Source organism: Haliotis rufescens, unplaced genomic scaffold (assembly GCF_023055435.1).
Source record: "Haliotis rufescens isolate VD_foot unplaced genomic scaffold, xgHalRufe1.0.p SCAF_6, whole genome shotgun sequence".
NCBI classification, from domain to species: Eukaryota; Metazoa; Mollusca; class Gastropoda; order Lepetellida; family Haliotidae; genus Haliotis; species Haliotis rufescens.
This window is the reverse complement of record NW_025964334.1, coordinates 32,676,719-32,703,172: the sequence shown is the minus strand read 5'-3', so window position 1 is coordinate 32,703,172 and position 26,454 is coordinate 32,676,719. Positions and strand designations below refer to the sequence as shown.

At 39.4% G+C, this 26,454-nt stretch overlaps 1 protein-coding gene across 1 annotated transcript; it reads right to left on the bottom strand.

Annotated features, from left to right (window-relative positions):
- Positions 1-943: 943 nt before the first annotated feature.
- On the bottom strand, positions 944-25,662 carry LOC124115062 (eukaryotic translation initiation factor 4 gamma 2). Its single transcript, XM_046475896.2, has 25 exons — positions 25,541-25,662; positions 22,687-22,817; positions 20,622-20,686; positions 19,894-20,034; positions 19,320-19,422; positions 17,330-17,440; positions 16,395-16,461; positions 15,483-15,575; positions 15,022-15,191; positions 14,628-14,738; positions 14,310-14,384; positions 13,705-13,885; positions 13,004-13,105; positions 12,395-12,592; positions 10,836-11,107; positions 9,815-9,904; positions 9,246-9,328; positions 8,956-9,008; positions 8,257-8,336; positions 7,567-7,822; positions 6,621-6,825; positions 5,673-5,784; positions 4,559-4,655; positions 3,907-4,028; positions 944-2,993 (listed from the first exon to the last, which is right to left on the bottom strand). The coding sequence occupies exons 3-25, from the start codon at positions 20,630-20,632 to the stop codon at positions 2,925-2,927; spliced, it is 2,802 nt and encodes a 933-aa protein (XP_046331852.1). The 5' UTR covers positions 20,633-20,686; positions 22,687-22,817; positions 25,541-25,662; the 3' UTR covers positions 944-2,924.
- Positions 25,663-26,454: the final 792 nt, after the last annotated feature.

Here is a 26,454-nt window from a genome sequence, read left to right as displayed (position 1 = left end):
CAGCATGTACTTAAAAGACCTGCAAAGTTTGATGAAAACATATTGAACGGAAACGAAACGTGACGGATGGATGGACAGACAGACGGAGCCCGTTTCTATATCCCCCTGCCAACTTTGTTGGGCAGGGGATAATTACTTACGACTTGTTTAATGACCCCTGGCGGTTTGTCAGTCAGATGAAGCAAAATGTGTTGTAATCATTTTAGAAAGCTGACATGATTGGCTCAAGACCACCTTTCCTTCATTAATGCTTCACATGATGCAATCTATGGAGGTTTTGTCAAATCTTCACGCAGAGGTATTAGCTTGGAGTATGACATCTGATAAATGAATCATTTCAGGGTGTAGTCCAAGCGTGCAATTAAGCAGCAGTTGGATTCAGAATCAGCCTCTTGACAAAAAGTGAGTTGTGTTTTCATGCTGGTGTGTCAGCTTCATGTTAGAAAAGCTCACAGTAACAGGTTTTAGAGTCTTACACCTTTGGTGAAACACACAAACCTAAGATCAAAATCAGATCAAAATCATGGTGAATTAAGGATTCGGACATCAGAGGACATGTCTCATAGAAACATGGCAATTGTTATCAGGTTATTTGGCACAGTGCCAAGGAATCAGGGATTTCAACTCCTAAGCAGTGTATCCTAGGACCAACTCCATTGGGCAACTTATGCCACCTCCCCAAATAAATACTGCTCCTCTATGCAAGAATGAATTTGGTTCTAATGTAGTTTTGAAAAGTATTTAAAGCACATTATAACACGGTGTGTCAACTTTCTGCGGGAGATTTAACTTTTATGAAACCTGCGACCACGATCGGGTATAGTGCTGGCTCACGATCCTAGTTTCCCGCACATGTAAGGGATGCAGCTTCATCCAATGAACTACACACCCTCAAGTCTGGTGTCATGACCATCAAAGATTGGAAATAGACTCAAGTCGCATGTTATTCATATTAAGTTTATTACCAGACATATATGTGGCATGTACACAAACAGCTATTCAACAAGATAAGGTGGTTCACCAGACAGATTAAGGCTTAATTCCTTAAGTATAACCTCCAAAAAGCACTGGCCCCGTTTTAATACATTTAACATCTCCACAAGATCATGCAGGAATAATGGTAGTTTTCGTCCTGTGTATTCTTTGGGAGATTTTGAGAAGAAAGACTGAATTTAGATACCTTTCACACAATAGCATCAAAACAATAGTACAGTGGTCGAAAATGTGTCCAAAAGAAAATATTGCACTTACTAAAATAAAAACATTATATGCTTCTAGAAAAATCAGAAAGTTAAAGTGATCTCAACTGAATTTAATGTTTGTAGTACATATTAAAATTGTTTTAAAAAACATTTTTATGTAAATCGCAACGCTTACTCTTCAATGCAGCTATCTGATAAAGATTGAATGCAGTGTTTGCCAAACTAAAAATGACTGCATATGAATCTATGGGAATGAGCCTTATCAACCAATACCTGGTCTTGAAATGAGAACAGAAAAGTCACATGCCCTATGACTAGATGTATACGAAGCATTCCTTCACCGAAGAAAGAAAAAAAAAAAAAAATAATTGTAAGGAGGAAACATACAAATGCCAAAAAGATTCACAAGGGGAATAGCTTGTACAGAGTAAAAAACCATCTGGGATTTTAAGAGCAACATGTCAATGCACAAACAGTGCCAATATGCTTTTTTGTGTGATGACACCTTAAGTACAATTTAAACGGCATGATGACTCGATACCCATGAAATTACAATAAACATTCATAATGATAAAAAAATGTATACACATTTGACATGAAATAAATAACACAATATTTCAGACATTCACAGATCTTGTCCCATAGGGAGATAACTCTAGCCAAACTAAACACTGGCAGATTCTAAGAGTATGATGGTGATCTATGTGCAACAAACTCGGGGGGGGGAATCTGGATGGCCCTTACACTGAATTAGGGCTAACAATCGTGATTATTAAATAGATTGAGTATTTTACATAATTTGGGTGTCAGTATGAGTATATGAGTTTGTTGTACATCGACACTTATCTGTTGGGCATGGTAGTTCAGGGTTCATGCTCATTAATGAACCCAACCCTCCACCTTGGTTACAAGTTGTATCATACAAAGGAAGTAAAAATGCTAAAACTTTGCAAAAGATGTTTGATTAGGTGCATGGATAATCTGTGTTTGCTTAATCAAATTGTCTGGCCTATACACTTTTAAGCTGGTTAAAAATTTCTAATTCATAATTTTTGTTAGGGAATTAAAATTCATATACATTTATTTTTGTTTTTTATATCCACAGGAAGAAAGTAGACAACTGTTATAAATTGTCATTTCGGAGAATTAATTTCATGAGTTGATTGATGAGTGCTATTGGATATGATCTAGCTTTCTTCTTGTGCATTTTTACACATGAGGTCTATATAAAGTCTATAATATAAAATATCAGGTAGTACAAAACAAACCTTCCTCTAGGTTTAGGGTGTAAGATGCTGAAAAGCAGTTAACATGCAGTTCTGTCAGCCGGAAGGCCATCCAAAGAATGGACACAGGAAGGTCTTGTTTCCATGGTGAATTTGGACCAGCCAATCAACATGCACATCACAGCATCGGAGTACCCGTCACATGCACACACCAAATGCTGGTGGGGTACACATCTTCTGATGACACATACACATCTTCTGATGACACAACACACATGTGAGGTACACACTGATCCACTCCAGCTGATGCAGCAAGTATTCTAGTGGCAAACTGGCACAAGCTTGTTTTTTTTTCAACTTAAACATTCCTCTTCATAAAGTTTCTTAAAAACAAATTTTCATGTTTCTTCATCTTAAAACCAATAGTCACAGGTAAGTGTTCTTCTCTTCTTCTTCCTCATCTTTTACAGCGGTAGGCAGGTACTGGCTTCCTGGCCTACTGGTCTTCTTCTTCTTCCTCACTCTCCTCTTCAGCTTGTTCTAGCCATGTCAGCCACTGGTTCACCTACAAGAGCACACAGCATGATTACCACCCAGGCCACATTAAAATACTGTCTGGTTTACTTATTCGAATGACTAGCCAAAGGCCAGTAATCTTGTAGAGATTCATCTAGGATTCCAAACTCGGGGGCCCATGGAGACAAACTAACCTAATTTCAAAATTTGCTTATTTTCTCACACTTAGAGATAGTACAACAATGCATTCATTTCAACATTAGAAAACTACCAGTAAGTATGAACGTCCTTTTGTCCTTATAAGTCATCCTCTCAGTCCCTGAACAAAACTATAATTTACTAACCAATTTGACAAATATTTGAGTGAGTGGGTTGGGTTTAACGCCGCTTTTAACAGTATTCCAGTTATATCACGGCGTGTCAGCCTAATGTGGGAGGAAAGCCCAAAGTGATGCAGGCCTCAGACGTTTACCACTTCAGTGAAACCCACTAGCACGGGTATGGTGCTGACAAACCTAGAAACATAATCAGGGCAAACCGGGATTCGAATCCACAAACATAGGTTTCTGGTGTGTCCAAGGGACGCAACTCTGCACAGTGAATTGAGGCACCTTTGACTGGGCCACCATACGCAACTAATCTGCACCTTAATTTAAGCTGGTGGTTCATGTACATTAACTAGATTTTAAGATAGACTAGTGAAATGTAGGGGGTCAAGTTAGTTTAACAGGCGTGCCCAAGGGGCGCAACTCTGCACAGCGAATCTCGGCCACCCATGCCCCCCGACAAATATTTGATGTTGACATGGGGCCAAGTGCTGCATAAAGGTAAAACCTGTCTAATGAACAAGTGTCGCACCATTTTGTCAATGCAAAATAAACAACCTTATTACCTTGTGTTCTACAGCTGAGGTTCAGATCGGTTCATTTTTCAGGAGAGTTATTGTCACTTTGGGAACTTACCTGGAAGAGTGCTTTCCCCTTGCCTGGATATTTGTCATTGACTTCTTCTTTCCAGCGGAGGAAGGACTCCTCATCCAAGATCTCCATGTCGTAGTAGTACACGAAGAAACGAAGCAGCATGCCTGGACAGCAGAGACAATACAGTGTTACAAATTGGCACTAGTCCGTAGTCCTTGCCAAACTGCCCAACAGTTAGGGTATCAAGGACTAGTAGAAATTTGCCATTTTTAAGGGTTTTGCTATATGTTATTAGAAGGAATAGCGGACTGAAAATGTTAGTTTCTACCAATTGGGTTACAAGACAAACATTTCAGTTCTACAAAGTTTCAAAGAGGAGCTGCAGCTAAGCATTATCTGGAAATGGTATGTTCTAATGTTTCTTAACAATGCACTCGGAAATATTCCAGCTATATAACGCAGCCTGTAAATAATGACTGAGCCTGGTCCAGACAATCCATGAGCAATGTCCTATGTTGTCAGGGAACAATGACACACAAACAACCAAATTACAAAGCCTGAACACCTCAGGCAAGTGTGACAAGTGAACACCTTACCCACAAGGCTACCCAATCAGCATTGATTGGTGGAAAGTTCATAGTGGACGTGAAACAGATATATCAATTATTTCTTACAATGTTTCCGAATCACATACCTTTGGGAAATTGGTGGTTGTGGCAGAAGACCTGCGTGGCATAGAGGGCGCTGACCTGCAGCTCCAGCCTCTCGTGAAGGAACATCTGCAGCACAGCCTGAAACAAGAAGCATGGACACCTTGAAACATGGGGCATGGACACCCTGAAACATGGGGCATGGACACCCTGAAACATGGGCACCCTGAAACATGGGGTATGGACACGCTGAAACATGGACACGCTGAAACATGGACACGCTGAAACATGGACACCCTGAAACATGGACTACCTGAATCATGGACACCCTGAAACATGGGGCATGGACACCCAGAAACATGGACACCTTAAAACATGGTGTATTGACACCCTGAAAAGTGTAGCACTGACCACCTAAAACAAAAATTTATCACGGACACTGAAACATTGTTAACATTATCATATGACGACAAACTCAGCTAGATAACTTTGTAACGAGCACATTACCCAATACAGTCTGCATCTGCACCAAAGTGTGTGTACATGGATCTATAAGCATGTGAACATTCTATTCTGGATTCTGCACAAGTGACTAAATAGTAATGTGCATGTACATGTTTGGATTCTGACAATGCACAAATGAGCATTGTCCTAGCCTGAGTTGCTTTCAGTCAACCGACTATCCCTGCCACTGGACAGCGAGATGTGATTCGTCACATTTTACACAGACCAATAAACCAATTATGTTTGTTTTCTTAACTTTTTCATTTTAGACATATTAAGATAATCATGTCATGAAATGGTAAACTTTGTTGAGAAAATATCCTAAAACGTGAAAAACTATTTCCATTTTCATGTTTATCCTTTCTTTACAATGGTTGGACAGTTCCATGTGCAGACATCAATGCCTAACGAAGAACTAGCAATAGTCACTTTAATTTGTAAAGATATAATGTCCTCGTACTCACTGTTGCCATTGTGGTAGTAATTATTATTATAAATAATAATCTGCAAAATGCACTAAAAGGCTTTCATAGACCCATTGGCTCTGAATTAAGAATCAGCGCATTTGTTTACAAACAGAAAAGTGATCACATAAAAGATTTGGAAGAAGACATCACTGTGCCTGAGTGGGACTACTGAGTTGTGCTCTACTACCTTGAGTTTCAACAGCACTTCTTTCTCCTTTTCTATCAGAGTTTTGTCCGGGACAGCTGCGGGATCGATGGCTTTTCCAAGAGTTGTCTCTCCAGTAACGAATCGCAGGATACTGAAAGCAGAACAAAACCATTAAAACAGTGAAACAGGGAGGGAGAGAATGTTGCTCAAATGTTGCTATTCCAGTAAGGACACAGTGACTTGTAAACAAGCTAGTGTGGACTTCGCAAAGTAAGGTCAATGACCCATGCAGTTGAGGTACAATGACACACAATCAGCTAAGACAGCCTGTCCATGAGATCCAACTGAACTGACTAACAATAAACACAAACTCATGGGGTCCAATTTTACTGATGTTACAACTCCAGTGTGGTGATCTGTTCATTTGTTGTTTAACCCCGCACAACATTCCAGCTAAATGACAGAACCCTATGTAAATAATTGAGTCTGCACCAGATGTCCTGTGATTCATATTATCAGCAACAACCACACCATCAAGGTACGACAACATGCTTTCCAGTTACAGAGCCTGACCAGCCAATGCTTTAGGCTAAAAAATAAAAGAATTGGTTCTCAGACAATGACTTTTGAAAACAGTGCGTGTGTGCGGCGGATTTTTTAAATTTTTCCCCCCCGGCTTGTTCAAACTAGTAACCAAATAAACAGTTGTGTACCATCAACCTGAGACAGGGCCTCCCCACATATACAAGCATATAAACTCCTATTCCCGCCATGACCATAACACAAGAGGTGCAGTAAAGCAGTGCGCATGTAAAGGGAAGTAACTGTGTGCTATTTAGGACCACATTGTTTTTAAGTATTAGGATATTTTGTTGTTTTTAAAAAATGGAAATAAAAATGAAATGTGTGGCAGACTTTTATGATGATGCGAGCGGAGTCCGAGAACCAAAACTTTTTTTTTTTTCCTTATTCATTTCCCCTTCTCACCTAGTGGTCAACACATCGATGAACCCGGGGTTGTTCTGCATGTCGTTGTCCACCTTGTCCTTGACCCACTTGAAGATGGCCGTGGCAGTGGGCTCGGCCTGAATCTGCTTCCACAGCTCTGACTGGATCTTCAGCAGGGGAAACAGGAAGCTGAGACTGCGGTCCTCCAGGATCTCCAACATTCTTTCCTTCTTTTGGTCTATCTCTGACAACACAGATCAAAAAGTTTCAATATCACGTTATGTGTCCTTAAACAACATCCATTCATTCTTTCAAAATAATTTGACAATTTATCTCAACACTGCGATATTGGCAGTCTTCATACATCTTATCAGAAGGTTTCAGCTATTTATTTTTTTAAGCTGTGGTCTGCTATATTCAAGCTACATCCCTGCTGCCTGTACATTTAGTTGGGGCCAGGATAAATTACTGGTTCACAGCATCCACAGAGCCTGGCTACCAAAACACCATTTCATTGAAGACCTGGGAGCACTGGGCCTATTCAAGACAATACTATTCCAGCTATCTGACAGAAGTCTGTAAATAGCTGTCTGGACCAGACAATCCATTAGTTGGTTGGTTTGTTGCTTAATGCCGCAATTAGCAATATTCAGGGTTAGAACTATCTTCAAATGCATTACCAGCCTGTAAAAAGATAAAATGCCCTTGCAATGTAACACAAAGGGGAAATTTGTACTTGACCGTAGGAATTTGTACTAGCCCCGGGCTAGCGGGCTAGTGGGCTAGTGTTAAGTTCTAACCCTGAATTATTGTGAGCAGCGAGCCATGCCGCTGGGGGTACAATGACATGCAAACAACCAAGTCACAGAGCCTAACCACCTGATCCATTTGGTCGCCTTTTACAACCAGCATAGATTGCAGGGTTCCAGTTCTATCCCGGAATCCCCACCAGGTCACATGGCGCTCTGTTCTATGTTGTCCCTACCTGGTAGCATTCCCTGCAAGTTGATTTTGCTCTCACTGAAGACACCCTCAAGCCAGTCTTCAGATCGCAGCTTCACGACTTGTTGTAGACAAAGCAGAAACAGTGGATGATGAACGCCATTCTCCAATGGCTCGGCAAGTTCCTCCAAACTGGCGATGTTCTCCACCAGGGACGATGCAGCGAACCTGGCGACGGACGATTTAACCAGTGGTACCTCCTCCAAGTCGGACATCTTGTCCATCACACGCCTTAAACTCTGCAACACAAACACTGAGCTGTGAGGTCTGCTTTTCATCTTAAAAACAGCAAGAATTGGCTTCACTTGTGTGGAATGGAACTTGTGTTTGAGATAAGCAACTGTTAGAAGCACTGTTAGAAGCATTCCAATGTGAGTAACTTAGGTTTTACCACTTTCAGCAATATTAGAGCATATGACAGGCGACACCAAAAGTGGGCGTCATATATTATACCCATGTGGGGAAATCGAACACAGGCCTTCAGCATAACAAGTGAACGCTTTAACCTTTAAGCTACCCCAGTATCTGATCTGAAGACAAGCGAGCTGAATAGCAAGATGTGAAGAAAACTAAAGACCCAACATCAACTTGAGACTGCCCATCCTTTCACAATCATGACACCACTTTATCACTGGTACTACCAAATCTTTTTGCAGCACAATAGATAACTCACATCCATGAACTGCTCTGCTGAGATGAATCCATCCTTCTTCAGTTCAGATATCAGCTCCATGACACGGTCTCGCTCAGTTTCTGAAAGAAAAGGAAACGCATGTTGAACAAAACTCAGTCAAAACAATATCGAAGATCCACGTCACCTGTCAGGTGACTGGTTGAACACTAAAGAGTCAGAGTAGAATTTCACCCATATTGTGACTAGAACATGTCTAGGGTAAATTCATAAATAAATCTGTTGGCAAAGATTATCACAGAATTAATTTTTAATTGGTTGGAGAATAATAAAGATTTCAAAACACTCAATGACAGGAATCAAATCAGATCATTTACTAGGACAGACTATCATGAAAAAATGTCCTACAGTTTTTCTAAAATGTGGTAATGACATAGAAGAATGTCCAATGAAAAGTTGAAAAAACAAAAAAACCATGAAAATGACTTGATGCCATTTGTCTCAGAATATTGGAATAAATCGCAACAAAGGTCACCATACAGAACGGAAACTTGTTCTAAACCAGCAGGATTGAAACATTCTCTAAGTCGATGGCTATTTTTGACAAGTTCCACAATTAAACTCAACAAATTTTATCCAAAAGACAAATACCTCGAACAATTTATGTTACATATCTTCTTAGAGAACGATTCCTTTCAATGATACCAGGCATGAGTAATATTTCACAGGCAAAATACTTACCACTCTTGTCCACGGATTCAACCAGCAGTTGTGATAAGAGATCTCTAATCAGCCTGAAAAACAAAAATTACAAAAGAATAATATTCTTTTCCTACATATCCAACAATATAACTCAGCATAAGTAATTTCTTGTGTTCCAACAATACTACCCACATTTTTTTCTAAATAACCCTAATATTGACCACTGCTTTGGGACTGCCACAATCATTAGCTGGGACTGCCACAATCATTAGCTGGGACTGCCACAATCCCTTCCTGAGAGTCCCCAAATTGTAAATCTGTTGACTTACTTCTTCGGAATAGACATGTCCTTGATCTGTGTTGCCACATCTGCCTTGTTGTTATTTCCGAGATAATCAGAAAGAAGGCTTGTCTGAAAAAGAATATATAAAATTTTACAAATGATGAAATACACCCGACAAGAATTCCTACCAACACTCCCTTAGTGTGACCACGCCTTCAGCAAGTCACCCCGTACAACCAGCATAGGTTGCTGGGGACCTATTCTAAGCCAGAACCCACATAGATGCACTTCATAGCTGACCAGTCAGTGTAAGTGTTTGATTTAACAGTACTTGCAGACAATTGAGTGAGTGAGTATGGTTTTACGCCGCTTTTAGCAATATTCCAGCAATATCACGGCGGGGGACACCAGAAATGGGCTTCACACATTGTACCCATGTCGGGAATCGAACCCGGGTCTTCAGCGTGACGAGCGAACGCTTTAACCACTAGGCTACCCGACCGCCCTACTTGCAGACAAGCAAGCCCTTGTTTTGAAATATAATATCAGAACATATAGCACAAATAAATCAAACCTTATTTATTCAATACAGAGATGAATGAAATGAGAACATACCACTGTCTTCTGAAGTTCTTCCTTAGAGATAAATTCCTTCTTCTTAGATTTGCCCTTATCTTCACTGTTCTGTTTGATAGTTATCAGAGGCTGAAATAGAAAATATTAGGATAATAGGTGAGGTGAGGTGAAATGGGGTTTAACGTCGCGTCCAAGAGATTATTGCGCGCGTGCATGCGTGCGTGCGTGCGTGGACTGATGCCGATTTATAGTGCTAGCCAACTGAGATACCATGCCGCAGTTTAACATGAATACCCCACTCAGACACAGTATACTGACTGAGCCGACCAGTCCTTGTTTTAGCCCCTTAATGCCGAGCGCCAGACAGGGTAACAACAAGTACCATCTTTTAATGTCTTTTGGTACGACGCGGCTGGGGATCGAACCCTGGACCTTCCGCTCTCCGGGTGGACGCTCTACCATTAGACAACGGAGGCGGTCTATTAGGATAATATGTGTATACACAACACCCTACTCATTATTGGAACAAATTTCAGTCATCAAATTCCAGGGCTTTTCATAGTTCTAGCTATAGTTTTTAAGGCCACAAGAAACTCCCTCCATATGCATGTATACTTCAGAACTTATCTGCCATAACATTGTACAGTCTAACATTCTGTTTCCATCAGGCTTCATTTATAACTGAAAATCAGGAAGGCAACTGATATTGATGAAGCTAAAAGGCCAGGTGAAATGAGGCTTAACCTTGCTTTCAAGACTCTAGCACTTATATAGCGCCGTCAATGCACGTGTGTGTGGAGGTATAATGCCTCAGTTAGACATGGACACCATACTTAGACACAGTATAGGGACTTCAAGCAGAATAGTCCTTGTTTTGTCCCCTAAATTTTCAGCTCCAGGCAGGTTAACAAGTACCATCTTTAACTGTCTTAACGTAGGATCACAGACCTTCTGCTCTCTTGGCAGACGCTATCCACAAGACCACAGAAGTAGTCTGAATCTAAAAGTGGTTAACAGACCCTCAACAGTTAAACGACAAAGAAACTTGGATTGCACATACCTGTTTACTAAGCAGGGGGTTAAGTGCCGTCGATCCTGACTTGTTGCCCCCAGAGTTGAGGCTGGAGAATCCCCCCATGGATGATGGGCCTTGGGCTGACTTGGGAAGCATGCCCGGTGTGTTAGGTTTGAGGACTGTGAAGTTCTTGACTGGGCGAAGACTGACTTCCTCCCTTGACAACTTGTTATTTCCCGAAATTGGGGATGTGGAGGGGGGACTGTGATTGATCGACATGCGCTGGAATCTTGGAGGCAAGTCTCGGTTGCCTGTAGCTGCAACACAAACAACAATGCTCAAATTAAAAGTGCTGTGCAGCATTTTAAACAAATTTACAAATCAACCTCATTGTTTGTAAATGGACAGTAGGGGGACCTAGTCTCAATAATACTTAAATATCATGTGGGTGTTCTTAGATAATAACCAAACACCACCAGGGTCCACTTGCACAAAGTGATCTTAGCGCTGTGACTATCTCAAGTCTATGCTAACGTATGGGAAATACGATCATCTTAGCGCTAAGTTTGCTTTGTGCAAGTGGGCCCTGGTTCCTCTAATTTCTCACTTCTATACATGCAATAATTGCTTAATGTATAAAAACAAATGGCATATATTATATTTATGACTCCCCACAACAACAGAACCTTATCTTTGAAACATATTTATGCAAGATTTGAACAGCTCCTTTTTTATCTTGTTATAACTCACATGACTTATTTATTGAAACAGGCAGATACGTTGATTTCTTAAGAGAAAAGACTTTGTAGAATTTGTAGAAAATGGTTCTAATGAAGACGAATTTCATATTTACTTGTATGTTCAGTGTTTGTATAATGATCAGAGCAAATATCCAAATAACTACTTCCATCACAATTCATATTAAATCCTGTAAATTAATGACGTGATTGTACATTAACTACAGGATTAGACACCAAAAGCTAGTCCAGCTCAGTTTGGACTAGTGGCTAAATAAAATAACTTACTTTAAAAAAACTACAACTAGTCCTCTAGATTTTCACTATTCTCAGACTAAAAGACTAGTGGCCATGTCTATCCCTGAACAATAAGACATTTATCTATGTTCATTTATCATGCTATGAACTACGAAAGTTTCTGAATTTGTAACACATCCAAGATTATGTACTTTAGGACTTTGGCCTTATCAATATCATGATTCACAAATGTAGTGGCGGCATCTGGTGTGACATAATGAGGTTTAGAGATAGTGAGTCAGTTGGGTTTAGTGCCGCTTTTAACAGTATTCCAGTTATATCACAGCTTTCAGCTTAATGTGGGAGGAAAGCCCAAAGTGATTCGGTTCTTAGACGTTTACCACTTCAGTGAAACCCATGAGCATGGGTATGGTGCTGACAAACCTAGAAACAGAATCGGGTTGAACCGGGATTCAAACCCACAATCATAGGTTTCTGGCGTGCCCAAGGGATGCAACTCTGCACAGCGAATCGCGATGCCTTAGACGACTGGGCCACCCGTGCCGCCTGAGGTTTAGAGATAATAATGCAATGACTTCACCAATATCAGAATGATTGGTATCTAGTTACCTTGTTGATTCTGTCCCTGCGGCTGTTGCTGTTGCTTGTTGTAGTATTGACTCTGTTGATTGTTGCCTGGATTCCCCTGCTGTTGCTGTTGTTGCTGCTGCTGCTGCTGCTGCTGCTGGTTCTGCTGATTGTGACGCTGGTTACGCGGACTGTTACCTCCACTGTCTGGCCGGCGATTCATGAAGTTGTTGTTAAATCCTGCAATAAAGCAAAAATGCAACTTAATATTTTCTATTTCCATGTATAGTGTTTTTGTTTTATATTTGTCGCAGTCAGCAATAAGGCCTGTAAATGGTCCAAGTCTGCAGAAACCAGTGGTTAATAGCATGACAGTGTTCGAAATTAAAGTCTGCTCGTCCGAGGCTAGAAAAATTCAGTGAGGACTAGTAACATTGCCTTTTGGATAACCACTTTTACCAACAGCAGATGGCATCCCTGCAGCAAAAATGTTTTTAGGACAGAAAATAGAAATTCATTTCCGACTCTGCATGATCAACATTTCTTATTGCAGTGGCCCTTATTCACATTCAGATTTTTGTTGTTGAGATTTTCTACAGACTTCAGGCCCAATATCAGGTCTTGATGAATGGAGCAAGTATGATCACCGACCTTGATTCTGTTGGTTGTTCCTGTTCCGTCCCATGTTGTTCTGATAACTGGATGCAAAGTTGTCTACTTGAATCACGCCAGGGCCAGTCCCAATAGAGTTGACTGTAATAAAGAAACACTTTAGTCAGGGTGCTTACATTATTTAAGGCAGTCTCCAACCTAGCCTACAGGGTTGGTCTTGTATGCTTAGCTATTAATAGCCTAAATGATAAACAATTTTCAGAAAATTATGCTGAGCCCATATGGATTCAGAAAAGATCTTAGAAACTGATTTCTGCTCATGGTGTCCGAGGAGACAATCAGGCCACCACACTCCTTCCACTTGCTTCAAGAATAGCCACACTCGGCAATATTACAGCTATATGACAGCGTCTAAATTATCAAGTTTGGATCAAACAATCCAGTGACTGACACCAAGACCATCCTCTTCAAAAAAGCATACGACTGAGAGCTCTTGAGCAGGCAGTATGTCTGGATAGGTAGCGCTATATAAATGCTTAATTTGAATTTGATTTGAATTTGAATTGAATCATGAATATTGATTATGAGAGATATGCAATTGAGATACAATGATATCCATCAACCAAGTCAGCAAGCCTGACCACCCGAGCACATTAGTTGCCTCTTATGATAAGCACTGTTTGCTGAAGACCAATTTCAACCCACATCATCAAGGGATCCTTCACAAGGCAGTGACTTACAATTTCCCATGGTTCCTGGCGGTGGCATGCTGAAGAGATCCCCCATGCCTCCTTGCTTCCAGCTACCCCCTCCACCTCCGCCTCCTCCTCCTCCCCCCATTGTCCCGTTCATAGCACGACCCCCCATCAATGCCTGGCCGCGGTTCTGAGCAGATGGCGGAGGAATAAATACACCAAGTTCCTGTTAAAGAGAAAATGAGAATTGTGAAATTGTGATAAATTTAGACTGTTGTGATGTGTTTGTTTCTTGCTTAATACCACCGTCAGCAATATTCCAGCTATATGGCAACAACCCTTACATAATCAAGACTTGGACAAACAAATTCAGTGATGAGCAGCGTCACACAATCAACCGACAAAAGAGCGAGACAATCTGATCTATTAAGTCACCTCTCATGAACCAGTATTGCGGAATTGGTAAGATAGTCATAGCAGTAAAACTGCTTTGTGCAACTGAACTGCAAGTGAGGAAAGTCACCCAGCCTCATTCGAAAGAACAAGCTGAAGTACTACAGTATTTAATGGAAAGAAATTCCTTATTCAGTCAGCGTTTCTTCTTGATAGTGTTGTATTATTTTCATATTGTAACCCTGGGGTTGACTTACATCAACTGCTTCCTGTCGAATCTGCGTGATTGTTTTAGGTCCGTTGTCCAAAGCCACTCGCCGAGGAACCCATCTCTGCAAGATTAAATTTTCTTTCAGCTAAACAACAATGTCACAGAACAAACTCAAAGAATTCTTCATTGCTGCTTTGGGGCACACTCCACAATATCCCAGCTTTGTGATGGCTGCCTATAATTGTGGGAGAAGCATAGTTTGCAGGGGACCTTATGTAACCACAATTGTGATTCAAATCAACTCCTTATGACTTAGAAACTTTATTCTGAAATTTCATCATTATCTGACAGATGTGTTTCTCACCTTCTTCTCGCGTAGTTCTATCACATCTTGAAGCATGAAACGAATCCTAGACGGCAACTCGAGATTCTGGCTAAAAAGCCTGACTCGTTCAAAGTACTGATCCATCCATGCCTGAAACATTACAAAACATATATCAGATCTCAGACCAGGAAACTTGGTGACGACAGGAACAAGAAACTGCACAAGGCAATGTTTGGTTTATGGATGACCGACCAGAAACCAAACAATCAGGGTAATTAATTGAAAAACATTTAAACTTATTTGCTCAATCAATTTATGATAGACTGGGAAAATAGAAAGATTATAATACAAACTCATGTAAAATTAGATTAACTTTTTTTCATCTAATAAACTCTTTTCTGACAGAAAGAAACAAGCTCCCCAATACACGTACCTTCGCCTTGGGTGAGTCCAGACGAGGGCCGACGGTCCGCATTATCTGACAGAGACACTCGAGATCCTCGGCCATGTCCCGTATAGGTGTGTTTCTTTTCTTCTCCAGGAGTTGTTTGATGCACTTGTGTAGAATCCCCTCGTGCAGCATCTGAAGCTTCCCGAGCTCGCCTGTCAAACAGAAACAAAGTCGAAATTAAACAAGTATTTTTTAAATTGTTAAAATGAACAGATTTAGAGAGTCCCATCATAAAGAAATACCAACAAACCTCAAGGATGCATATAATTTCTGATGTTGGGAACCAATACCATTTACTGGAACTTGTCCGATTAAAAATGTCTTTCAAGATTATATATATTGTTTTAGACTTTTTCAAAATGAAATAATTGCAAGTGATTTGGTCCAATCAACCAATCAAAAAACATTGTTTAAGCTTTATATACATGATATATGGTACCCACCAATGAATTTGATGTTTCCAAGCATTTTCTTCTTTGCCAGATGGTACTGTTCATGTTCCTCGGTTGAAAGTGGCGCATCCTTCTTGTCGAACACTAGGACACAATCAGGATATTGAGTCAAAAACGGATTTACTTTGTTATACTATTTATGAGACATGGGGACTCATAGATTTTAGGGGGTCAAAGGCATACAGATACCATACTAGCACTGTATACCGGAAAGCAAACACATACACGAGTTGGATTTTACACCGCTTTTCGAAATATTCCCATAAGCACTGCAGGAACACTTAAAATGGGCCTTACATGTACCAATGTGGGTAATTACACTCAGGTCTTTGGCAAGATGAGTGAGTGAGTGACTATGGTTTTACGCCGCTTTTAGCAATATTCCAGCAATATCACGGCGGGGGACACCAGAAATGGGCTTCACACATTGTACCCATGTCGGGAATCGAACCCGGGTCTTCTGCGTGACGAGCAAACGCTTTAACCACTAGGCTACCCGACCGCCCCTTTGGCAAGATGAGCAAAAGCTTTAACCGACCCCACTACCCCCAATTACTTAAGTTGGTGACCCGTGAAGATCCAGGGTAGAATAGGTCTTAAGCAACCCATGCTTGTAAGAGGTGACTTGGTTGATGCATGTCATCGATCCCAATTGCGTGGATCGATGCTCATGTTGTCAATCACTGGATTGTCTGGTCCAGACTTGATTACTTACAGACCGCCGCCCATATAGCTGGAATATTGCTGAGTGCGGCGTTAAACAAAACTATATTTTAGAACAAAATCTTCTAGATGGGACAGTCAGCAATGAGCTACTTCAGAAACTAGAATACCTCCCATCTATTGTGTTACTAATCACGCTGATGCTTAACTTAAAAATCATTACATAAATTGAAACACTACCTTCAGTTGCACGGGACCTGTTCTCAAACTCATCTTGGCACTTGTTCAAAAGCAGCCGGCGGAAGGTCTGGGAAAGATAATGATGAATTATGAACATAACGGAGAAAATCCATGCAAACAGTATTCAAGACGTTTTTTAAAATCAAGTGGCAAGGAAGGCATTATTGACCTCTGTAGAAAGACAAAGAGAAAAGGGATGAGATGTTTTTGAATGTATCCCGAATCCTATCTTGTCCTTTTTTGATTATCCAGTGTATTTGACTCATTTTTATGATAAATACCCTGTTCCCAAGCACGACTAAAGCTTCATTTGAGCCAAAATCCAATGGCACAGAACTAAAAAAATAATAAATTAACTCTTGTGCAAAGAAACAATGTGTTAACTTATTAAGAGAATGTCACTTCTGAAACAAAGCTATTGTGGCGAATGGTTGGTTGCTTTGTTGTTTAACGCCGCACTCAGCAATATTCCAGCTATATGACGGCGGTCTGTAAATAATCGAGTCTGGACCAGACAATCCAGTAATTAATATCATGAGCATCGATCCACGCAATTGGGATCTATGACATGCATCAACCAAGTCGGTGAGCCTGACCACCCGATCCCGTTAGTCGCCTTTTTCGACAAGCAGTCGCCTTTTACGACAAGCATGGGTTGCTTAAGACCTATTCTACACCGGGATCTTCATAGGTCGTTATGAGTATTGAATGTGGCGAATGGGTCCAGGGTATTTATCATAATGGTAACTAGACAACACTTGATTAATGAGGATGACATTGTCATGCCTTGAAACAACTTCTGGTCTTATCATCAATAAACTTGAAACAACTTCTGGTCTTATCATCAATAAACTAACAACTGTGATGCATGATCCCTGAATACAGTAATATTTTACACATCGTATCTGGTGAAAGATTTCAGTCGTAAAACTTACTGTGATGTTGGACTGGGGAGGTTCGAAGTTGGGTGCGTCCTCACATAGTCTGTGGCAGAGCTGGGCATAGAGGGAGCTGTATTTCGGTTCATCTAATGCTTTTTCAAAAATCTGAAACAAAATTCAGTTCGCTAATACGACAGATTTTGTATGATTTTGCCCATCTTCGAGCAGCAAAACTAAAGAAAAACAGTGTACGAAATTAAGGTGGTGTGTGTCCTTTGGTGCTCGAGGTTTTGAAAGGTAATTGAATCTAGGAACCCCCTAGATCTTTTAACTTTAACATATGGTGAGTGAGTGTGTTGTGTTTAACGCCGGTTTTAACAGTATTCCAGTTATATCACGGCATGTCAGCTTAATGTGGAAGGAAAGCCCAAAGTGATGCAGGTCCTAGACGTTTTACCACTTCAGTGAAACCCACGAGCACAGGTATGATGCTGACAAACCTAGAAACAAAATCAGGGCGAACCGGGATTCGAACCCACAATCAGATTTCTGGTGTGTCCAAGGGACGTGATTCTGCACAGTGAATCGGAGCGCCCTTTTAAAATACGGGAGTAGACAGTAGACACCATTGGTCATACGCAACTAATCTGCACCTTAATTTGAGCTGGTGGTTTATGTACATTAACTAGATTTTAGGATAAACTAACTAGACCCCGTACATTTCACTAGTCTAACAGGCCAGTGACCATGTCAATCCCTGAGAACCTCTTGACATTAATGCTTACTTCAGTACCTTCACCCACCCATGTAGCCAAACTTCATCTGTAGATAAATGGTAAGTTCAGCTAGTACCAAACACATATCTGCAGATGTTACGGACAGTTTACAGAAGCCTGCACACTAAGTGATTCATGGGAGCAGCTACCACTAAACGTAAGTCTGTTAATCTACTCTCAGGATGGGAACATCAAAGGCTTGGCAGTTGGCCAGCATACCTGTTTCCATGACAACCAGATATACTGGGCAATGCCACAGATGCTTTGCAGTAATCCTTATTAGTATCCATATTAGCATTCTGTATACCTGAACCTAGGTTTGAACAATATCGAGAGCAAATAATCACAAGGATTAAATGAATCCTTTACATTTCAAGCGTCTTTATGATCTCCATTTAAGCAATCGCCTCTAACCATTCAGCACAATTCAAATTCTTTTACTGTAATCAGCAAAAATAAATACGAACCAAACTGGCATTTGTTAATAGCATTTAGTTTTACATGTTTGCAAGGGAAGGTGAGTTACAACTTGCCTTCGCATCGCCAATATTAGAGCCATAAAACAAGAACAAATTATACAAACATTAAAATCTACACCAAACAGGCGAGGTAAATGATAGATTCCACATGTGCAATAAACCATGTATAAGTAAAAATATATGCATGCAAGTATATGTACGACAATAATAGCTGTTAATACACATGCATTATTTGTATTACAGACCAATTCCCTGAGAAATTGCAAAAACAAAGGCCGCTTAACAAAATTCCCTTGCAAGTGCACAGTCTAGCTAAGCATTTTGACAGTCAATATTTGAGTGAATTTGGTTTAACACTGCTTTGAACAGTATTTCAGTAAAATCACTGTCAGCTTGATGTGGGAGGAAAGTGTGCCTGATGCAGGTTTTAGATGTTTACCCCTTGTAGAAACCCACAAGCATGGAATAAAATGAACAACCTTGAAACAATCTGGGGAATCTGGGATTCGGACCCATGATCAGGTTCTTGGCACCCCTAGGGAACTCAACTCAGAACAGGGAACTCAAGCATGTGTCATGACTTTGCTCCCCACACCCCAAAGTTCGTACACAATTTCACTAGAGAGTCATATCATATATCATTGAAATTTGTTCACAAATTCATTGCACCATGCAAAGAGTTTAAAGTTTACAGCACGTCAGTCACGTTACAGACAAAGCAATCATGCAAAAGTATTTCCCAATAGAGTGATATAAGTAACTGATTAAAAATGAAGTTAAACAACTTACCAGTAAAATTATTCCCTTAAGGATGACTTGTGTGTCAATGCCCACATTCAGAAGCTCAAGACTCAACTTATCAAACTTCTCAGGTGCGAGTTTGTTGAGAATTCTGGAGACAAGAAACAAAGTCAATAATGCAAAAAATTATTGCTTGACAGCAGTGAATAACTCTACAAGGGTATGACGTCACAAACTCAGAAAGGCGACACAAAGTAACCAACCAATCATTTTTCTCTGTTCAATGTTGCACTCAAATTTCAAGCTCTGTGCGACGGCTTGAAAAATAATTGAGTCTGGAAAGACAATCCAGTAATCGATACTGCGAGCAATGATTCCACAACATTGATTATGATGACATGCAACAAACCAATCACATTGATCCAATTGATCGCCTCTCAACCATTGCTGCTGGGGACTTATTCTGACCCAGAATCCCAAAAGGTGGCTCCTTTTATAGTACTTGAATGACAAGCACTGGGTTCTGGGAAACTTGTGGAACTGATGAAGTATTTTGCAGCAGAGACAACATTGTTCATGCCTCAAGCTCCCTAAAAAGTCAAATGAATCAGGATTCACTTACCCTCTGACTCTACGAAATACAACATCATTTTTGTCCTCTTGGGCTGGGACCTCTCTTTTCACACTGCTTGGAGGAATCCATCTTTTCTTAGCAACAGGTGTGTGCGCACCTGGGCCTGAGAGAGTGGGTGGTCTCTCGTCCCTGCAACAACAATAGCATCTTACAATATAGGCAAGCATAGTAATCTGAAAAGAACATTTAAAAAAATAAAATTTTGATAGGATGATAGTTGACAACTTTCTTGTTTATTGACCTTTCTACATGGAAAGAAGACATAACAGTGATTTGATATGCTTTTCATAATGGTGACAACAGCTGAATGACATATCAGCTGAGGTCTAAGGCATAGGATAGATTAAACATTATTCAGTTTGCCTCTCAGAACCACAGCATTCCACTGAACACTGCCATTTTCATATTGCTGCATCAGCTCTTTCAGCTTAGCACAGCAACAATTCAGGACAAAACTTGAACAAGACAAATCTCTACAACGGAAATACATAAAAATTCTGAAAGCGAAATTAGAAGAAAGCTGCATGCAAGATAGTTTATTCATTTCTTCCCAAACAACTTTTTTCGCATTATCTATTAGTATGGTTTTAGGCCGCTTTTAGCAATATTCCAGCAATATCACGGCTGGGGACAATCTTCTAAAAAGTGAATATCATATTTAATGATCCAGTAAACATTTAAGAAGAAAAATGATTCACAAGTATACTTCTACATACACAACTCTCATTTAATCTCTATGCTCTCCTAGGTAAAAATCGACTGCTTGAACTTTCAACAATTTCTGAAAACAAAATTTTAACAAACTTTAGAACATGGTCAAATCGAACAATTTTACACAATTTCTGTTTAACAATTTGTCATAAGTATTCTGGCTAGTAAACATTTCAGGTTAACATGCATCCCTGGAAATCAAATAGATATCTATCTTGACATCTATTTCTCAGGGTAATTTTATCTCAACATTGTTCTGGCACCATTTATCAGAGGCATATGTGGTTTTCAAAGAAGAAAAAACAGCTAATATGAAAATTCGGTCAGTCTTGACATAAATATTGAAAAAAAAAGCTTCTTTAATCAACAAATGCCAGAACTAATAAATTATTTGCAAATTTAGTTTGCAGGGATTGCCATTATTAAGACTGAATGGGCCGTGTGATATAACATGATTACTAATGTTTCTTTCTGGATAGAAGTAGAACAGAAAGTGTTGCACAAGATGGAAAAGCGTGAACAGACTGAGGTAAAAGGACCCCGGGTAGAGGTTGTTTCACAATCAGATGAATGAGTCATGAGTACCACACTGCTTCCAACACTTTCAGTCATGTCAGCTTACATGGAACAGCCTAAGTGATACAGCAACATCAAGGGATGCAGATCAACATTTACCACTCTGCTGAAGCCCTTGAGAACAATGGTGCTAACTAAACAAGACTGCTAATGCAGGTGAATCTGGGTTTGGGACTTGCTCAGCTGATCCTGTCATGTAAAGGACAACTCTGCACATCCTAATCCCAGTAGGCCAGTCATGCCCTCCATAGTCAGATATACACCATAAACATGTACATTAATATAACCAGATGATTCAAATGACAAAGCAAGATGGAGAGTTCATGCACCTAATAATGAATGGCTTAAGATTTCAAAGATTACACACTGAAGTCTTTGGCACACTTCTTAATGAAACACCATGACAGGGTTAGAAATTCCTTGTATCTTAGTGCTAATGATACGGTCAAAATCATAATGAAACTATATGAAGTAAGGTCTCACTATCTGATGGGAACAGTTCACTTAGGGATACATTTTTTAAACATGACCTTGTAATGTTAATTATATGAAGCCAGTGATTAATTTACATCTGCAGAAATATATGTGACAAAATGTGGGAAATGATGATGCTGAATGCAGTGGGATTGAAAAAATGTATTTGGGAATTCAGAAGTCAAAAATGGTCACAGTGAAAAGGAAGGAAGCAACCCTTCTAAATTAAACTGCTTATTATCTATATCTAGCTAGCGTTTGAAGACCAAAAGCATAATTAGTTAGCACAAATTTTCAATTTCCATCCCAAAGAGTACACCAAAACATTGTTTATGGTACGCTTTAAACAATATCTACATTTCTATCTCTGCATGACCACTTTAATACAAGGAATCTGGAACCGTGTATACATGGGTCTATAATACACTGCTGTGCCCGATCTCATGAAAATAAAGACCTTTTACACCACACTGATACCTCTCTGCATGAAGATATAAGGACACAGCCAGGTGTCACTTCAGGTGAACTTCAGCGTTGAAGCTTCTAGATTCTTCGTACAACTACAAGTGTGCCAAGCATTCATACAAACATATGATTTGTGTACCTCAACAAGTAAAATTTACCGAGCTACAAACGCAAAAACAATGAAACTAATAACATTATTGAGGATAACGTATACATCCTGTTCATGAGCGCGGTGGCATCTACACTCAAAAGGGTGGACCATTAAATCATTTAATGGTTACTTGTGTTCCGGGGTTGGGTGGGGAGATGAGGTCTTCATTTGCTAAGATGAACTTTTCCAAATCAAGGTGGTACAGAAATGGAGCAGAACTTTGTTTAGAAAATTGACATCTGATTGGATCAAGAAATCAAGCTTGCTTAATTCATAATTGGGCAGTCAGCACAACCTCCTATGGAGTGTCCTCAGATCTTCACGCAGTGGGATATCGTATGAGAGAAAAAGATATGATTTTTATGAGATTGATGTCTACCATACACTGTTGAGGGAATACTTACCGTCCTCCTAAGTGTGGAGAAGCACCACCCTTCCCTGTCTTTGCGTCCAGTATGCTGCTAGATTTCCAACCAGCACACCAAGAGCACGTACAAAGTAAAAATGATGAAAAAAAGGTTTTCTTCTTTTAGTTCTGCCAACAAAAGAAACATGTTAATAGCACCAGCGTATACCCCAACAAAGTGAAATAAAGAGTTCATTTCTCACTGATAATTATCAACTGAAGAAGGGCTGCATTAATTTCACAATGGCCACGCTTTATGTACATAGGCAATATTACATGGACACTTAACCGAGATTTCACCAGGCATTTATCTGGATTCATCTATTTTTGTTGGTGAGTATTTGAGTTCAGGGGCAGTCACAGTAATCCTTTTTGGCATGAACTTGGAGTATTTCTTATGAGAATACACTGCTTGAAATTAAGCATGAAAGTCAATGGGTCATTGCCATCAAAACAGAGAAAGTCAGTTTGTAACAAGCCATCTACTATTTTGACCCGGTTGAATGATTTGTACACTCATTCTTCTGCATTCTTAAGGACATGTGATGTAAATAATTTTCTTTAAATCTTGCTCAGTCCCAGATGAATTCTGTGATTCCTTGATCGCTGAAAGATTTGTAGAAAATGTAACTTACTGCAGAATTACAATTTAAAAAAAAAAATTAATCAATCAATATCCTAATATTAATTATTTTCAAGCTTTTCTACTGAATTTTGCATGATGACCAAACATTTAACATGCGATTCGAACATACAAAATATGAATCCTACTATAAAACAAAATTTGAATCATTCTCGCTTTTAAATGTTCTTGTGGTATTACCATGATTACTACAACATAAACTTTGTTTACATCTAACAATAAATAAATACCAGACACCATGCAAAATGTATTTGCATAATTTTTGTCTTGAAATGTCTAAATGCAAGACAAAAAATGTTAAAGAAAACAATCAGTGAAATACTTGTTACGTTTGTAATAATGTTTACATATTTTGGAAATGTGTACGTTTTTATTGCAGAAAATTTTACTCCAGAATTCGTCTGGCACTGGTAAGTGTAAAACCCTCTTTCAGACATTCATGTACAAATGTCAAATTTAGGTGAAAGGTTCTTACACAATAGACCATGATAGACAAGCTGATTATTTATCATGTGAAAACAATTCTGTAGTTATTACCATATATATCTATATAACTTGCTAATAGACCATTGCTACACGAGTGAGTATTATCAGTAATAAAAGCAACTGCTGTATACACACATGTACATCATACCAGCACAATACACACTGCCCATGAAACATACTGGGCTTGACACATGCAGGATGAAGATGACAGTCTGGTGGGACGAGGTAATTTCGTAACCCAAACAAATTCATACCCCTGGAAATTTTGTACCCCAAGAGAATTTGAAAACCTAATAATAAGGAACATTTTAACCCTATTTCATATGGCTATATATTAGTTTATAAGACATTATTGTCGGATATAGGTTTCCAAACATACTTTTCAGACGGCCATCAATTATCAACACACAAACACATCACAATATCCCAATTGCGTTGATCGATGCTCAATCACTGCAGTCTGGTCCAGATGTTTATTGTTAAATTAACATCTTCAATCTCCATCTCAACTGCTACTGGGAACAAGGAGCACATGAGTAATTGTCAATTGAAACAGTGTTTTCTTAAAGATTAGCCTCAGTCAACAGATTAAACCCACGTTATTCTTGTTCAAATAGCATATCGCCCAATGCATTTACATCATATGTTGTTAAGATCCAAATCCAAGTTAATACTCTATATAGCAGAATTCATTGCTTAGTACATAGGGTTACAAAATTACTTTCAATTTCTAGGGGTACAAATCCATTTGGAATTTCAAACTTACATACACTCATCATGGTGATGGTAACTGTCTAGTAATCTGAGTGCTTTGCGTATCAATTTACTTCAAGTTCAATTGATATGAAAAAATAAATAAAAACAGCACACCTGACTTCACTTTCAGGTGGAAGGAATTGAAATATATATTTATTGCAACACGTTTGAAAATCAATAGGGGATAAATAGTTATCATTGAAAGAGATTAAACCAATCTTGGCCAAAAGATCTATAGGTCAAATCTCATGGTCATAATGAAAGATCTTAGCACACAAACCAAGATCACGATTCAGTCCAAGTCAAATATAGTGAATTTCTGAATTGGCCCCGAAAGCAGACTCGGTATTTCTTTCCGTATATAGGCCTATATATATAGTCAGGACTCCATATTCAAGGGTGTGATTCTAAACAGGCCTAAGGCGTAGCCTCTGATTAACCGGCCATTGATTATTTTCATGGGAGGTTTTATCATTACCCATAATTAAAACTCTCAATATTTCTCCCTCATTTGTAGTATCCATCTCACATCGCTTTCTCCTTCTTGACAGTTTAAGTTTTATAGAATAAAATTAGAAACGGGAAGATGTGGTAGGCCTCATTCCGTTGCCGCAGATTTGACCTGCATTCGAACCTATCACTGGTAACAACGCAAAACAATTTCGCACAACATTAATCACTAGGCGCGGGATAGACTCGCGTGTTATCTTGGAAGATTTTAATAGACAATGTATAAGAAAAATATGAAGAATTCTGTTCTAAAAGTGAAAGGAAAAGACGGGAAAAAACGACAAAGACATGGCCAGTTGTGGCATGATTTCACCAAAAATCGACATGAGTTTGGGTAGCCCGCATGGCGTAATGGTTAAACAAAAACTGCGTTTGGGTTACATTTCTTGTTCTTCAGAGACTCTACTTCACACCTAAAGCCCCCAAAATATGATAAGACGCATATTTCCATACTTACACACTATGTTCCTGAGGTTTGTGTCATCGACATGTAGTGAAAAATTTTCTCGCTGTAGAGTAAATCCCACAATGCTAAGTGCGCAGGTGCATCATGGGAATGCCCTCAAAATACTGTCAGATTTAATAATACTCTAAACATGTAGGTGGTATCTTTACCATGGGGAGATAAATATCAGTGTGTCTTTACAAAAGAAAGACTACTTATGCATTATATGAGAAATATATGCTATTAAAGGGATGAAGGAAACCCTACTTCCATTCCTTCGGTAATTGTCGGTCATTTCCGCCGCGCACTTGCCACACCCCCGATTGTAATGACTAATCAGCCCACCAACCTACGTTGTTCCTATACTTACATACACAAACAATGACGTACGCCTTTGGTGACAGCTTCGCAAATGACTGATCACAATCGAAAATACATGTACACTGTTCATTTCACTGAAGCAATTTGTTCCCAGTAATGCCTAATATCATTGATAATTATATAAGCATACACGTACATCTATGGGCGCTTCTAAAGCTTATGTATTCCGAGATTTTAGACCTGAGCAACAAATATTATTCATAAAAAACTATTCGAATAATAATTAAATGACTCCAATGTGGTCATAGCGTAACTGCACACACCAGAAAACGTGTACAAGCCTAACTTGACAAACAGATATCAAAATATAGCGTCAGAAATAATATTGATCAATACCTGCATTTAAAAATCATTGGATTTGCAAACGTCCATGTGTTGAGTTTAGGGTATGTGTAAACAGATATTTATTTTTTGAAACGTTTTAAATATATATGTTAGTTTTTTATTTGTTCCAAAAGATCTCAAGGCTGAAATCAAAATGTATGCGCGAAAATTATTTACAGAGTTATCTTTCCTTAGCACGTTGTGAAATATGTGCCCTGATT